The 14,060-nt window shown below is 42.5% G+C and overlaps 2 protein-coding genes across 2 annotated transcripts in view; one reads left to right on the top strand and one right to left on the bottom strand.

Annotated features, from left to right (window-relative positions):
- The window catches only part of LOC311054600 (coagulation factor XI-like), a gene marked incomplete at its 3' end in the record, with an annotated part of 264,875 nt that overhangs the window by 142,238 nt on the left and 108,577 nt on the right, over positions 1-14,060 (top strand). The window lies entirely within an intron of this gene.
- Positions 8,212-11,002, bottom strand: LOC311055710 (stonustoxin subunit beta-like; the record flags this gene model as incomplete). Its single annotated transcript, XM_084071982.1, has 4 exons — positions 8,212-8,768; positions 10,224-10,270; positions 10,434-10,586; positions 10,989-11,002. 4 exons carry the CDS (start codon positions 11,000-11,002, stop codon positions 8,212-8,214), a joined length of 771 nt encoding a protein of 256 aa, XP_083928108.1.

Below are 14,060 nucleotides of genomic sequence, written 5' to 3'. Positions count from 1 at the left end.
CTGAACAACTGAATAATATGACCATCAACCAAATGTATTTCTAACTAGAAAAAGTGCTCCTCGGAGCACAGGTCTCCGCCAGGTCAGGTACGTTATTCTGGCCTTCTGGTGGCGCTATAATAGGCTTATGTGAAAAGGGTGCCATTTATCCTTAGGTCTTTCACGGCAATCAGACACTGCATTCATGATTTGAGGCATTTTGTTCCATTTTGCTAAATTAGACCTGCTGGTGGCGCTATAACAGGCCAATGTGAAAAGGGTGGCATTTCTTCCTCGGCCTAGTGGGAATGTGCGTGTGAAATTCCACGGAAATTGCAAGCTGCGTGCATAGTTTGAGGCTTTTTGTTCAAAACGCACCAATCCTGCAAACTTTGGAAGCCAACCATAGGCAATGAGGATGGAATATGGGAAATCGGACAGATCCGTGTTGATCACATGACTATACAGATACTGTGTACCGATTTGCATGACGTTTGGATACAATCTGTAGGAGTAATGTAAAAAAATGTGTTTTGCACAAATTGGCCTCCTGGTGGCGCTATAACAGGCCCATGTGAAAAATTGGGGCAGAGGTTCTGAATTGGCATCCAGGGAGTGTGTGCACAGTTTGGGAGCGAACGGGCCAACGGTGCCAGAGATTAGCTGGTAACACACAGACAGGACGGACGGACGGACGGACACACACACGAACACACACACACACACGGACGGACGGACGGGGTGGAAAACATACTCTCTCGCCATGCCTTTCGGCCTGGCGGAGAGAATAATTTAACTAATCTCAGTCAGTTGTTACACAGTAGTTGTGAGTAACCAAATAAGCCTAAGGCTACAGTTCAAGTACCACAAGTGGGAGACACCACACAAAAACCGCAGGAGAAGTGGACTATGGGCGGGTCAATGATCAAATGTCTCTTTTTTGTGGGGGTCTGGTTGATTCCTGCCTGAGTCCAGATCCTTCCTCTTCTGCCCGTGCTACAGGTCTGTGCTGATCGAGCACCTCCATGTCTGGGGGGAAACTGATTCCATTAGCCAACAGTGGCCTTTATATAGAGAGACACCAATGGCAGCCTGCAACAGAGTCGTTAGCTCATGCCCTGCACCTGCTCATTTCATTTGCTCACTTCTGGGAGCCATTATTACATTATGAGTTGCTACAGGCTCTATACAGCAGCCATAGAACGCTTCTTATTTGTGACACTAATGAAGGCTCTGTTCCATTCTAGTCAAACCGAGTCAGGGTGCTAATATTGTACATGTTGGCTCACTGGAAACACTGGTACATCATTGGATCTCAACATGTGGTCCAGGGACCCTCATGGTTCCTTGAGGGGGTTCCAAATGGCCCTTTAGGGTGTGTAACTCTGAGTGTACAAATGTAACCTTACGGGTCCAATTGGTTTCTACACTCACAGAGTTATGGGGGTCCTTGAAATTTTAAAGTTTGAGTACCACACTATGCAACACTAATATGGCTGCTGTGCATAGAGCCAAGTCTCAACAGTCCCATCATATGATCATTGTATTGAGTGTAATAATTACATCTAGACCAGTTGTGTGGTTGCAGATTGAACACCGCCAGGACAACATCATTCAATGTAAAACTATTTACTTTGTATGTTGGAGAAAAAAAAAGGTCCAACTAAATTGCACTTAAGCTAAGTACAAGTACGAGGACCCCTTTGCTGAGAGAGATGAAGCAGAGACCCCCACTATAGTGTATAAAATTATGTTGCAGACTGAACTTTTTCATAGATTTCATAGATAGTTTCTGACTTGTTTGACAGCACTATCATCAGCGTTTCATTGTTTGTTTGTTTGTTTGTTTACAGATTATCTTTTCTATTAAATATGTTGGATTCATGTTAATGAGTATGTTAGTTAACATAAACCCTCAATACTTGGAAAACTTGTATTTAGTCTGCTCTTTTCCCCCCTATACCAAACTTATTTGCCCAAAATAGCAGATCTACAACCTCACAACGCCTCACAGCGCAAGGCAGTGTGAGCTTGTAGATGTGCTATTTTCGGCTAATGTTCCCATCAGAATAGGGATGCCAGGGTTGAAGTGGTTAATGTTAAACAAAGTTCCAATCACACAAAGATCACCCCCCCCCCCCCCCCCCCCCCGTACTAACTGTGACGGTTCTCTGTATTAGGTTATATGTTGTGTAGTTGCTATATGTATTTCACCTTCATATGTTTCACTTAGGTTATTGTCTCCGCCAGGCCGAAAGGCATGGCGAGAGAGTATGTTTTCCACCCCGTCCGTCCGTGTGTGCGTGTGTCCGTGTGTGTGTCCGTGTGTGTGTCCGTCCGTCTGTGACCAGCTAATCTCCGGCACCGTTGTCTTGATCGTAGCGAAACTGTGCACACACACTCCCTGGATGCCAATTCAGAACCTTTGCCCCAAATGTTTCTCATGGGCCTTTCATAGCGCCACCAGGAGGCCGATTTGTGCAAAACATATTTTTTGACAGCACTCCTACAGATTTCGTCCAAAAATCACGCAAATCGGTATACAGTATCTCTGTAGTCATTCAACGAAACGGGTCTTTCAGATTTCTCATATTCCATCCTGATTGGCTAAAAATGTCTTCCAAAGTTTGCAGGAGTGCTCCGTTTTGAACGAAATGCCTCAAATCATGAACACAGCATGCAATATCCGTGAAAATTTGCACACACATTCCCATTAGGCCGAGGAAGAACTACCATTTGAAATTTTTCAAATCAGCCTCATGGTGGCGCTATAACAGGCCGTTTCGTGTTTTTACCTATAATTGCACCGATCTGTGTAAAACTGTGTATGCACACTCCCTAGAGGTCAAGGAAAAACCTTTGCCCTGCATTTTTCACATCTTCCTTTTATAGCGCCACCAGCAGGCCGACTTATGTAAAACACATTATTTTATACTACTCCTTCCAATGTTATCCAAATTTCACGCAAATCGGTACACATGATCTCTGTAGTCATGTGATCACGACGGATGTGTTTGATTTTTCATATGCCATACTGATTGGCTAAGATTAACATCTAAAGTTTGCATTATTGGCTTGTTTTGAACAAAATTCCGCAAATCATGAACGCACCGTCCAATTGCGCTCAAACTTTGCACGCACATTCACACTATGTTGAGGAACAAATGCCACCCTTTTAACATTGGCCTGTTATAGCGCCACCAACAGGTCTAATTTAGCGAAACATGTTTTTAACAAAATGCCTCAAATCATGAATGCAGTCAGTGTCCGATCGTCGTGCAAGGCCTAAGAAGAAATGGCAACCTTTTCACGTTGGCCTATTATAGCGCCACCAGGAGGACACAATAGCCTACCTGACCTGGCGGAGACCTGTGCTCCGAGGAGCACTTTTTCTAGTTTGCATCTGCCTTTTAGAGCGCCACCAGGAGGTTGGTTTTGAACAAAATGCCTCAAATCATGAACTTAGCATGCGATTTCTGTGAAATTTTGCACACACATTCCCAGTAGGCCGAGGAACAAATGCCACCCTTTTCACATTGGCCTTTTATAGCGCCACCAGCAGGTCTAATTCAGCAAAACAATTTTTTGGAACTAAATGCCTCAAATCATGAATGCAGTGTCCGATTGCAGTGAAATGCCACCCTTTTCACATTGGCCTATTATAGCGCCACCATGAGGCCACAATAACCTACCTGACCTGGTGGAGACTTGTGCTCGGAGGAGCACTTTTTCTAGTCTGGTTATGAGTTGGTTTGCTTTGCCTTGCTAATTGTTGTTTCTATTTGGTTCCTAGGACTTGGGGAGCAAAGTGATGCAGGTCAAAGTAATTGGCGTGCACCTGTGCTCACGACCCTATAAAAAGCCTGCCCCCGAGTCCTTTGGCAGATCCCTGTCTTCTGCACCTCCCTGACCTGCACTCCTTCCAACATTTGTTAATACATACAACACTCGCACCCACACTACACCATCCACTCATCCATACACGCATTACATTACTGACTACTGATTTCCACACCTCATCTGTTAGTTCTAGTTTGTTTGATTTGGGTTTTGTTCATTAATAAATACTAAGTATACTTTTTACACTGCGTCTCCCTTGTTTTTGCTATGTTCCCTGGTTCCCCTAGGCCAGGGTCATAACATAACTCTGAGGACCCCCTGAGGGTCCCGGACCCCCTGGTGAAGACCCCTGACTTAAGCAGTTGCTCCAATGTGCTCAGGTTTCTAGTGGTGGGTAGTTATTATTATTACATTCACTTATAAATATAGAAGTATTGTTATTAAAGACTGAAGCAAAACAAGGTGACTTTCTTACAGTATGTGTTTATTAGAAATTATGTCACACATGATACACAGGTTACTATAACATAAGAGTTAATAAGCACAACATTGTACAACCTGTCCGATGAACGATGAACAATGAATTCATAGGCCATTACATACCATTTGACCAAATACATGGCTTTGATAAGCACAATAAATGGATAAAATAGGTCATTACATTACATTAAGAAAAGGCTAAGATTAAGGAATAAAATCAATAGAAACAGTGGAATGATGAGAAAAGGGGGATGTGGAGTTGATCATGTTTATTCTTCTCTCTCTGTATGCATATTTCCTTTCTCTTTGTAGAACACATTTGTGTGTGTGTGTATATATGTTACAGGTAGATTGGCATTCCAGGTAGAATGGAAAAGAAGCGCTTATTTTCACCGCCCGTCCACCCACCAGGCATTTCTGTAGAACCAACGCTAGAGGGCAATAAAAGCCAGTCCCACACCACACACGCACACGCGCACAACACAAACGAGCACGCACACACGCACGCACGCACGCGCGCGCACAAGGGGGCGAGCCTAAAGGTCCTTACATACCGGCGAATATACGCAAAATTCGGACTCGTTCCGAATAATTAAAAGACGCTTTTTCGCTTTTTCGCTCCATGTACGGAGCCATTGACTTTATAAGGTTTAAAAAAAAAACGCATTATTCGCACGAAAAAATCGCCCCGGTGTGTAACAACCTTAAGGGGGCGAGCCTGAGGGGGCGGGCTGGCGGGCTATCTTAGTGCAGCGAGTGGCAGTTCAATGGGGCAAACCATAGAGGGGCAAATGCAGTCCCCACAACATCATTTACGATTCTGTCCCTATCGGTACATAACTCGAACGGCGCTGATTCGAATCAGCAGACCATCGGCTGGTCGTCGCGGGCACTCGCGCCTGGAGGCGCTCGGGCGCGACTTCCTCAGCCTCAAGGTCTGCTGATTCGGCGCGCCTCCGTCATGGTCCAAAACTATACTTTATCGGCGAAAAAAAGTAGTCCGCAGTTGTTTGAAAAAGTAATGTCCCAAGCGGCAGTCAAACCCAGACTTCCACTGGTAGTGGATGGGGAGTCTAATGATTATCGAAGTGCGCCAGGTATGTATGTACATCCATGTTGTCCTCGTCTCCGTCCTCCTGGCATCGCAGCCCCGCACCGAGCCTAAAACTATGCAGTGTACCTGTTTATCAAACTTAGCACTGACGCTAATGTTAAGAAAACCAGTAATTTTATTTCTAAAATCTATGAAGTGTTTAATGAGGAGAGCATTTGTGACGAGAAAGGAGTTCATAGCATTTCTGTCGAGCTAGTTCTACTGAAACTCCAACTCTGTAAACCCTCTTTGCAGAAGTTATTGTAATATTTAAAGTCCTGTTTATTATTGTAGGCCTATATAATTGTCAAGTGTCATGAAGCATCAGGTATTAATTCACACTTTGTGATGCGTTGTGAGCTTGGAGATCAATTTAGACCCATTTGGAATCTCTCCCTCTGCACGATTGGACCTTTGCTGTTCGGACTCCTAACTCCATTTGAGCTGGATTTCTGTTCGGACAAAACTCCTAATTCCATTTGAGCTGGATTTGGAAGTATCTGACAATATATAAAGTCACTATACCAACTTTGATGAGGGTCAGGGTATTAAAGTATTGCTTTGTTTTTTCATTTCCTGAAAAATGAGCGTTTTGGAGTTAGAAGGTTGCTGCTGGACAGCAGAGATATGCCACTTTGATGTGTTTCTGCATCCATTGCTATATGGTGTCTTGTAATGTTTTTTATTTTTTATTTTTTATTAATAAAATGAAAACAATGGTGTTTTCTTGTGGTGTGTGGTTCTCATCATTACATTCACTAAGATTGTAGTGTCCACATCCTTTTGTTAAAAAAATACTTTTCCCATTTGTGTGAGTCACTCTTTGGACAGACTGAAATAATAGACGCTTGTTGCAGGTTGAAGAATAGAATGTCCACTCCAGGTTTATTTAGGTTTCAAATTAAAGATGTTTATTTTCTTCCTTTACAGTCTGCTTCTCAGTCTGTCACGCCCCTAGCATGACGCACATGTCCTTATAAGGGAGACCTGCCGGGGGTTGAGCACACAGCCATTAGTAGCCCCACACCCACAATACATGGCCAATAAATAAATCAATAAATAATATTCAATATAAAGAACTGGCTCCTACATAACCGGCCCCTAATTGTATTTTGGGGCAACAAAAACAATTACAATGTACACTGTATCGTAAAGGAGCTTCTAAACATTTCATTAACTTAGGTGTGGTGTGGGTTCATCATAGATTGGCGAAGTCATCATGCCATCATTCATGAAGCAAGGAGCATCACTCCTCACATTCTAACAGCAGGCAGATCTTGGTTATGGGCCTCTCTAGGACATGTGGTCTGTGTTTTGACCTTTACAGCTCGCACCAATCCTTTAGAATCCGCCATAACTTCCAGCACTCTTCCCAAGAGCCAAGAGCCATGTGGAGCAGAGGGGTCCACTATCATAACCACATCTCCAGATGTGAAACTTCTCCTCCGTTTGCACCATTTCTGCCTTTCTTGCAAGAGGGGCAAGTATTCCTGTCACCAGCGCTTCCAAAATAAATCAGACATATACTGCACCTGTTTCCGGGAGGCATGCGTTAATCCGACAGACCTTTTCTCCGACTATGTGGCATCCGCGTGCGGTTAGGGTTAGGGTGCGGGTTTGGTTCGGGTTTAGTATTGGAAACGTCGGAGCGCTGCGCTGTCGGAGGAATGCGCTGTCGGATTAACGTACTGCACCCCCTGTTTCCATCTGCGTCTCGCGTACAGATCATTCTTGTGAAAGACTCCAGGTCTTGAAAGACTCCAGGTGGCAGAATGTGCTTGGTGTTCATGAGTAAGATGTCGTTGGGGGTAATAGGCTCTAGGTCTTGTGGGTCATTAGAGACAGTAGTGATTGGGCGGCTGTTTAATATGGCCTCCACTTAACATAACAGAGTCTGTAGTCCCTCATCATCTAGAGTCTGTTGTTTCAAAACAGAATGGAGCACTTGCCTTACAGACTTTATGAGTCGCTCCCATACTCCTCCATGGTGGCATGCTCCTGGGGGGTTGAAACTCCACTGTATGCCTTTTTGAAGCAAAGCTCCTTGAATCCTTTGGTGGTTCAGTGTAGCAAGGGCTTTGTGGAAGGATTGTTTGTGGTTCTTATTATTACATTCACTTACAGTATAAAGATAGAAGCATTGCCCAGATACTTGTCAAACTACTTCTATATAGTCAGTGAGTGAATCAGAATCAGAATCAGAATCAGGTTGATGTCCACAGGCATAAACACCAACATTTGGCTAAAACATGGGGCAAAATGCATTCTACTATGCTGCCACAATAATGTGGAATGAACTACCAAAACCCATTAAAGATCTGGACTCTCTACCCAAACTCAAAGCTAAACTAAAAGAATGTCTAACCTCAAAATACAAAGTGAGCATATAGTTTAACTCCTTGAACACCTTGGTAGCAGCATCCTCTGCCCCACCAGACCCACCCCTCCTTCCTCTGTAAATATACCTGTTGATGCTATTGAGTTTTATACCAATTATGTTTTGTGTATGTATTGTATTGTATTGTATGTTTCTATTGTATTGTATGTATTATATTGTATTGTATGTATTCTATTGTATTTTGTGTGATACTATAGTATGATCAAGTAGGGTGTTAATTTACGGGGGGGGGAGTCAGAATATGGAGATCAGAGGTTTCTGTCCGACAGCAACGATATGTATTACTGATGAATTGAGTACAATGGACCACAATGGAAACAAGACGATCTACAAGCTCACAACGCGTCGTGCTGCATACCTGTGTGTGTGTGCGTGCGTGCGTGCGTGTGCAGCAGTGTCTCCTTTACTGTTACTGTACCTCCTAGATCTGACACAGAGACACTGAGGAACCATAACCATAGAACCAGAACCCAGCACAGAGTGGTTCAGTGAAAGTGGACTGGAAGGTGTGTAGGTGTGTCAATGTGTTAGATAACACGCTGTAGAAAGACAGAGTGCCAGCGGGACAGTCTACATACACTGCTACTCTGTTGGAACGACGGAGACGGCGGACAGAGTCTGAGGGACGGACAGAGAGTTCAGTGTGCTCCCCATTGTGAAGGACAGAGTAACTGTTGATACCATCATAACATCTCAGACTCCAGGACTTGTCATTGTCTCCTAACCTATAGTCAGCACCCTTTCCTCTCCTGTTAATTCCTCTGTATGTCACTGATATATAAACCACTCCACTCCACTCTACCTCCCAGTAACAGCGTCCAGTGATACTCTCTCTACACAGAACCTGTTCATGGTAGACAAATCTGCCTGGGTGGTCAGGATATGGTTGCATCTCCCCCCATGTCACCTTCTTGTTGTTTTCAGACAGAGAGAGTTTTCTGTGTGCTGTGTTTGGATCCAATGTGAGTTCACAGACATCTGATGAGAGAACAACACACAACACAACATTAGTTTACAATCATATAGAACTTTATAATAATGTATTATTTTATTAACCACTATGAGCACTGTTTCAAAAAGTATCAAAAATTGCTCTACAAGCTCTCAATGCATCGCAATGTGATGCATTGTGCAGCTTGTAGATTGTAATTTTCAGTGTAATGTTCAGCTACTGTATAATTACCCCGAAGAGTTAATCTTGTTAATAATAATAACAATAATAATAATAACACAAATAAAAATATAATAATATATAATAATGAGATCTACAAGTTCAAAGCACATGGTGATGCATGTACACACACTATATGCACATGCAAGAACACACACACACACACACACACACACACACACACACACACACACACACACACACACACACACACACACACACACACACACACACACACACACAAAAATCTTCAAAACTTATAATACATATTATAATTCTTTCACTCCAACACATTTTAAAGACAAATATTGTACTTTTGACTATTGAATAATATTAACTTTTGAATAACTATATTTTTTAAAAACATGGACTTATGAATATTTTGTTTAGTTTTTATTTATATTTCTGGGGACTTTTACTTTTTATTCGATAGTAGAAGAGAGAGATACAGGAAACAGTGGGAGAGTTGGGGAGTGACATGCAGTGAAGTCTGTCAGGAATCAGAGCCCATGTGGTACGTGCCTTTAAGTGCCCCAACAGGAAGCTATTGATGGACATAGTCAAAAGAAAAGCCCCTGATAGTTTCTGTGTCTTAATGGGTAACTCAGGACGAGGCTGTTTGTTTTAAATCAATGGATGGCATTAATTGCAATTAAAGTAATTTACTTAGTATTTTATTGCTTGTAAGGTGTTTAAAGTATGTTTATTTTAGAGTGTTGTATCTCCTAGATGTAAACAAACCAGTGGTTGTACTGATAAACTGTATTTCAAAAGGTCCAGTGAAAGTAGCCCATATTCAAGCTCGCAACACGTCATGATGCAACACATTGCGAGCTTGTACATTGGCTATTTTGGCTATTCGTCGTAGGTCTTAAGTGGTTGAGACTCTTAAATAAATGTCTCCCTAATAGTTAATGTTCATTTAACTATTTAATTAGAAAGAGGCTATATTTAATGAAAACACTTCTGTTTGGTGTGCTCTTACAGGCCAGAGAGTTTACATTCAGAGAGGAAGTGCTGAAAGCTTTGAAAAGTACAGTAGGTACTTAGTGTATACTTCTAGAATCCTATTTGGACACCAGGGTTCACCCAAAACTAGATTGTGTTATGTAATAAACCCCAGGAAATATAATATATATTTTTGTTAATATGTAAACATATTACAGTTATGTTAAGTGAAAGTCACATGCTGCTGCGTATATGAGCTATTCATCTACAGGATGTGTGCTGCTTTGATTTCATGAATATAACAGAAAACTTACACTTCCGCAAACCTGGTTTCAGCCTGCACTCTCCACCATGGTCAACACTGGGGGTGAAAGGGAGACAATGTGAGGCCTGCATAATTACTCTATTTGATAATAGAAACAATGATTGATAATGATTGTATGCCATTAAACAATACATCATCACAGTATGATTTATCTACTCTATAGGCACATTTGCACTGAGTGGCAGCAGGTTTCTCATACCTGAGAGTCTGCAGTTGTTCAGCAGAGCCCAGTGTTTCGTTTGAATCTCCTAGGTGATTATAGCTCAAATCCAACACTTTTAGATGGGGGTTGGATCTCAGAGCTGAGACCAGATAAGAACAGCCTTTCTCTGAGACCATGCAACCTGACAACCTGCATAAACACACGCACACACAGAAAGAGATATATACGTAATATGTATGTAGTTGGTGAAATGAATTCCACCAACGTTTGTACAAATCTGTTCATAACTACTCACATCCGTCTAACAATACGAAAGACGGACGGACGGCCGGACAGACAGAAAGACAGACAGACAGACAGACAGATAGATGAGTTCTAATCAGCCAATCACATGGCAGCAATTCAATGCATTTAGGCATGCATACTAGGCATGTGGAGATTAATCGATACGAATCGGTGCGTCGATATAAACGTGCACGATGCGAGTGCACCGGTTCATTGAATGTGTATCGGATACAATTGACGGGTGAAATCGTGATGCATCGTTCGCTGCGTGTCTGCATCGGTAAAATCGGTAAAATCCATGGTTACCTCGATTTTTTCATGTTGTATTTCATTGTATCCTGTGTTTCCGAGGCGCATTGAATGCACCATCACTGTTCTGAACATTGACGGGAGCCGGGAGCAGCGTTGCCAGATTCTGCGAGAGAAATAAGCAGCCAGGTCTATTTAATAGCATCTAATTTACACGGTCTTGTCTTTATCTTATTCCACTCATAATTATGTCCATGTATTAGTTATGTACCTAGCCTATATAACTTCCACTTATACATATTTCTCCTTCCCTCTCTTTATGTTGTCTTTTAAAGAGTTTTCCTTTGTTGCCCTCAAATGTTTTGTGAACTTTTTTTTTTACTTTTATTTTGCATTGATGTTTTTGAATTTGCCTGTAAGCACTTTGGTTCAGCTTGCCTATTTGTAAATGTGCTATATAAATAAAGCTTGATTTGATTTGATTTAATGAAAACCCAATGAAAACAAGCCCAAAACAACTCGTTTCGAATCGCTTATAATACGCTGACATGGCAACAAAGAGCAACGTGTAACAACAAACAAACATGGAGGTTCGGGAGAGTGACGAGTAAGAAGAGATTTTTAATGCACCTAATAAGTACAAATCAAACGTTTGGAAGCACTTTGGGTTTTTCAAGAAAGACGGTAAACTTGTCAAGACGCACTTCATTTGTAAAGAATGCCGTGCTTCTAAACCTTACAATGGCAGCACGACAAACTTGGGGACTCACTTGAAGAGAAAGCATGGCATCGATACGACTACCGGTGCTTCAGATTCCAGTCATTCCAGCGAAGCAGATGCTAAACCGAGCTCCAGCAAAACTGGTGATGAAGGTATCTCAACTTACTTTGGCCCAGGCGGTCCTTTTGCAGCAAACTCTACCCGCGCTAAATCCATAACTGACGCTATCGCCTACTTCATCTGCAAAGACATCCAGCCTTATAGTGTTGTAGAAGATGAGGGCTTCCGACAACTCCTCCACACAATAGACCCCAGGTACAACATACCAGACAGGGGGACCTTCACTGACAAACAAATCCCCGCTCTGTACAACAAAGTGAAAAGTGAGATACTTGTGTCGCTGAGCAATGCACAAAGAGTTGCACTTACAGTGGATGGATGGACGTCTTGCGCCACTGACGCATACATCACAGTGACGGCACACCATATTGATGATGAGTGGGAAATGCAAAACTTTGTTCTACAGACCAGAGTGTTCCACGATGCCCACACAGGAATAAATCTGGGAGAGTTACTGAAGGATGTTTGCCGCGAGTGGAAGTTTGGTGACAAGAAGCCTGCGTTGGTCACAGACAATGCAAGAAATATGATATTGGCTGCAACAGAAGCCTCAATGAAGCCGCATGTGCGATGCATTGCACACACACTTAATCTGTCCTCGCAAAAAGCTCTGAAGGTGAACGAAGTGTCAACTCTCCTGGTGAAAATAAGGAGGGTGGTAACATATTTTCACAAAAGCTACAAAGCAACTGATGCTCTCTTTGAAACGCAGACCACATGTAAGCTGGACCACCACAAGCTAATCCATGATGTCTCCACAACGTGGAATAGTTCCCTGGAGATGTTGGAGCGTTATTGGGAACAGCAGCCTGCTGTGGCGTTGGCAGTAAGGAGAGTCAGGCCAACCCGGGGAGAAGGCCTGCCTTGCCTCACAGAGGATGAGATGACAGTGATCCCAGAAATCATCAAACTGATGACCCCCCTGAAATTGGCAACCAAGCTCCTCAGCGAGGAAAAGACCCCCACTCTCTCCATCATTGCCCCACTACTGGCCAAAATGCGGGTGGATTTTGAGCCAGATGACGGCGATCTACCAGTCATTGTCGAGATGAAGGTGAAGTTCAGACAGGACTTTGATCCCCGTTACACCTACATCCAAGACATCCTCAACAACGCCTCAGCACTTGATCCCCGCTTCAAAGACCTGGAATTCGTGGATGATAACAACAATAAGAGGGACACAATATTCCTGGATATAACAAAAGAAGTGGAGAAAATGGTAAGAAATAGAATATGCTCAATCAGTGTATTGTAGTAAGTTAGTGTCTCAGTCTTATATTTTCTCTGTCTCACTTAATGTTTTCTGTTTCAGTTTGAAGAAATCTTATATTATGTTTATTTATTTGTCATTGACATCACAATCACATTAGACAAACCAGATGTATTGCTTAAATTGTATAGCATAGCACCTGTGCTAGTTCTCAACACTTGTCCAGAATGTCCACACTCCAATACTAATAATAGCTTATCTCTGCTAATTATTGTCAGGCAGAGGGTGACAACATACTGAATGAGAGCCAGGCAGCTCAACCAGAAGTTGATGAGAGACGCCACAGAGAGGAGGTGGAAGAAAATGAAGTGGACGTGGAGGATGTTGAAGAAGAGGAGACAGGTTTGTTTTGATTGGGACTTATAACTTAACTATAGTTTACAATAGTGTGTTGATTTGAAAATGGGTGTAATATTATTGTAGACATAATGTAACATATAGTTTGTAATAGTGTATTGATTTGAAAATGGGTGTGATATTATTGTTGACATATTGTAATTTAAGTAGTTTATAATAGTGTGTTGATTTGAAAATGGGTGTGATATTATTAGACATATTGTAATCGTCTTGTCTTGTCTTGTCTAGATGATGACCCAGAGCCTCCCAAGAAGAAGTCAGCCTTGGACCAGCTGTTTGGAGGATTCCTCAGTCCTAGAGCACCAAAGAAGACCATGAGGGAGAGAGCTAAGGAGGAAATAGCAAAATACAGGGGGAGGGATACTTTAGCTCTGACTGGTAATGTGATGCAGTGGTGGAAAGAACAAGTGGATCTTCCACTGCTTTCAAAATTGGCCAAGAGCTACTTGTCCATTCCTGCAACAAGTGTCCCCTCTGAACGAGTGTTCAGCACAGCCGGTGACATTGTAACAGCAGAGCGCAGTCGGCTCCTTCCTGAACACGTTGACCAACTAATCTTCCTGAAAAAAACCCTGAAAAAAAGCCATATGAGATAAATCACTAAGTGAGGTGTTGGCAGTGAGAGTGGCATTTACAGAAAGATGTGAATTTTATTTTATTT

Source organism: Gymnoscopelus microlampas (genome assembly GCF_963454915.1).
Source record: "Gymnoscopelus microlampas genome assembly, chromosome: 11".
Lineage (NCBI taxonomy): Eukaryota > Metazoa > Chordata > Actinopteri > Myctophiformes > Myctophidae > Gymnoscopelus > Gymnoscopelus microlampas.
Note: the sequence above shows the minus strand (reverse complement) of the source record. Positions and strands in the feature narration are given on the sequence as shown.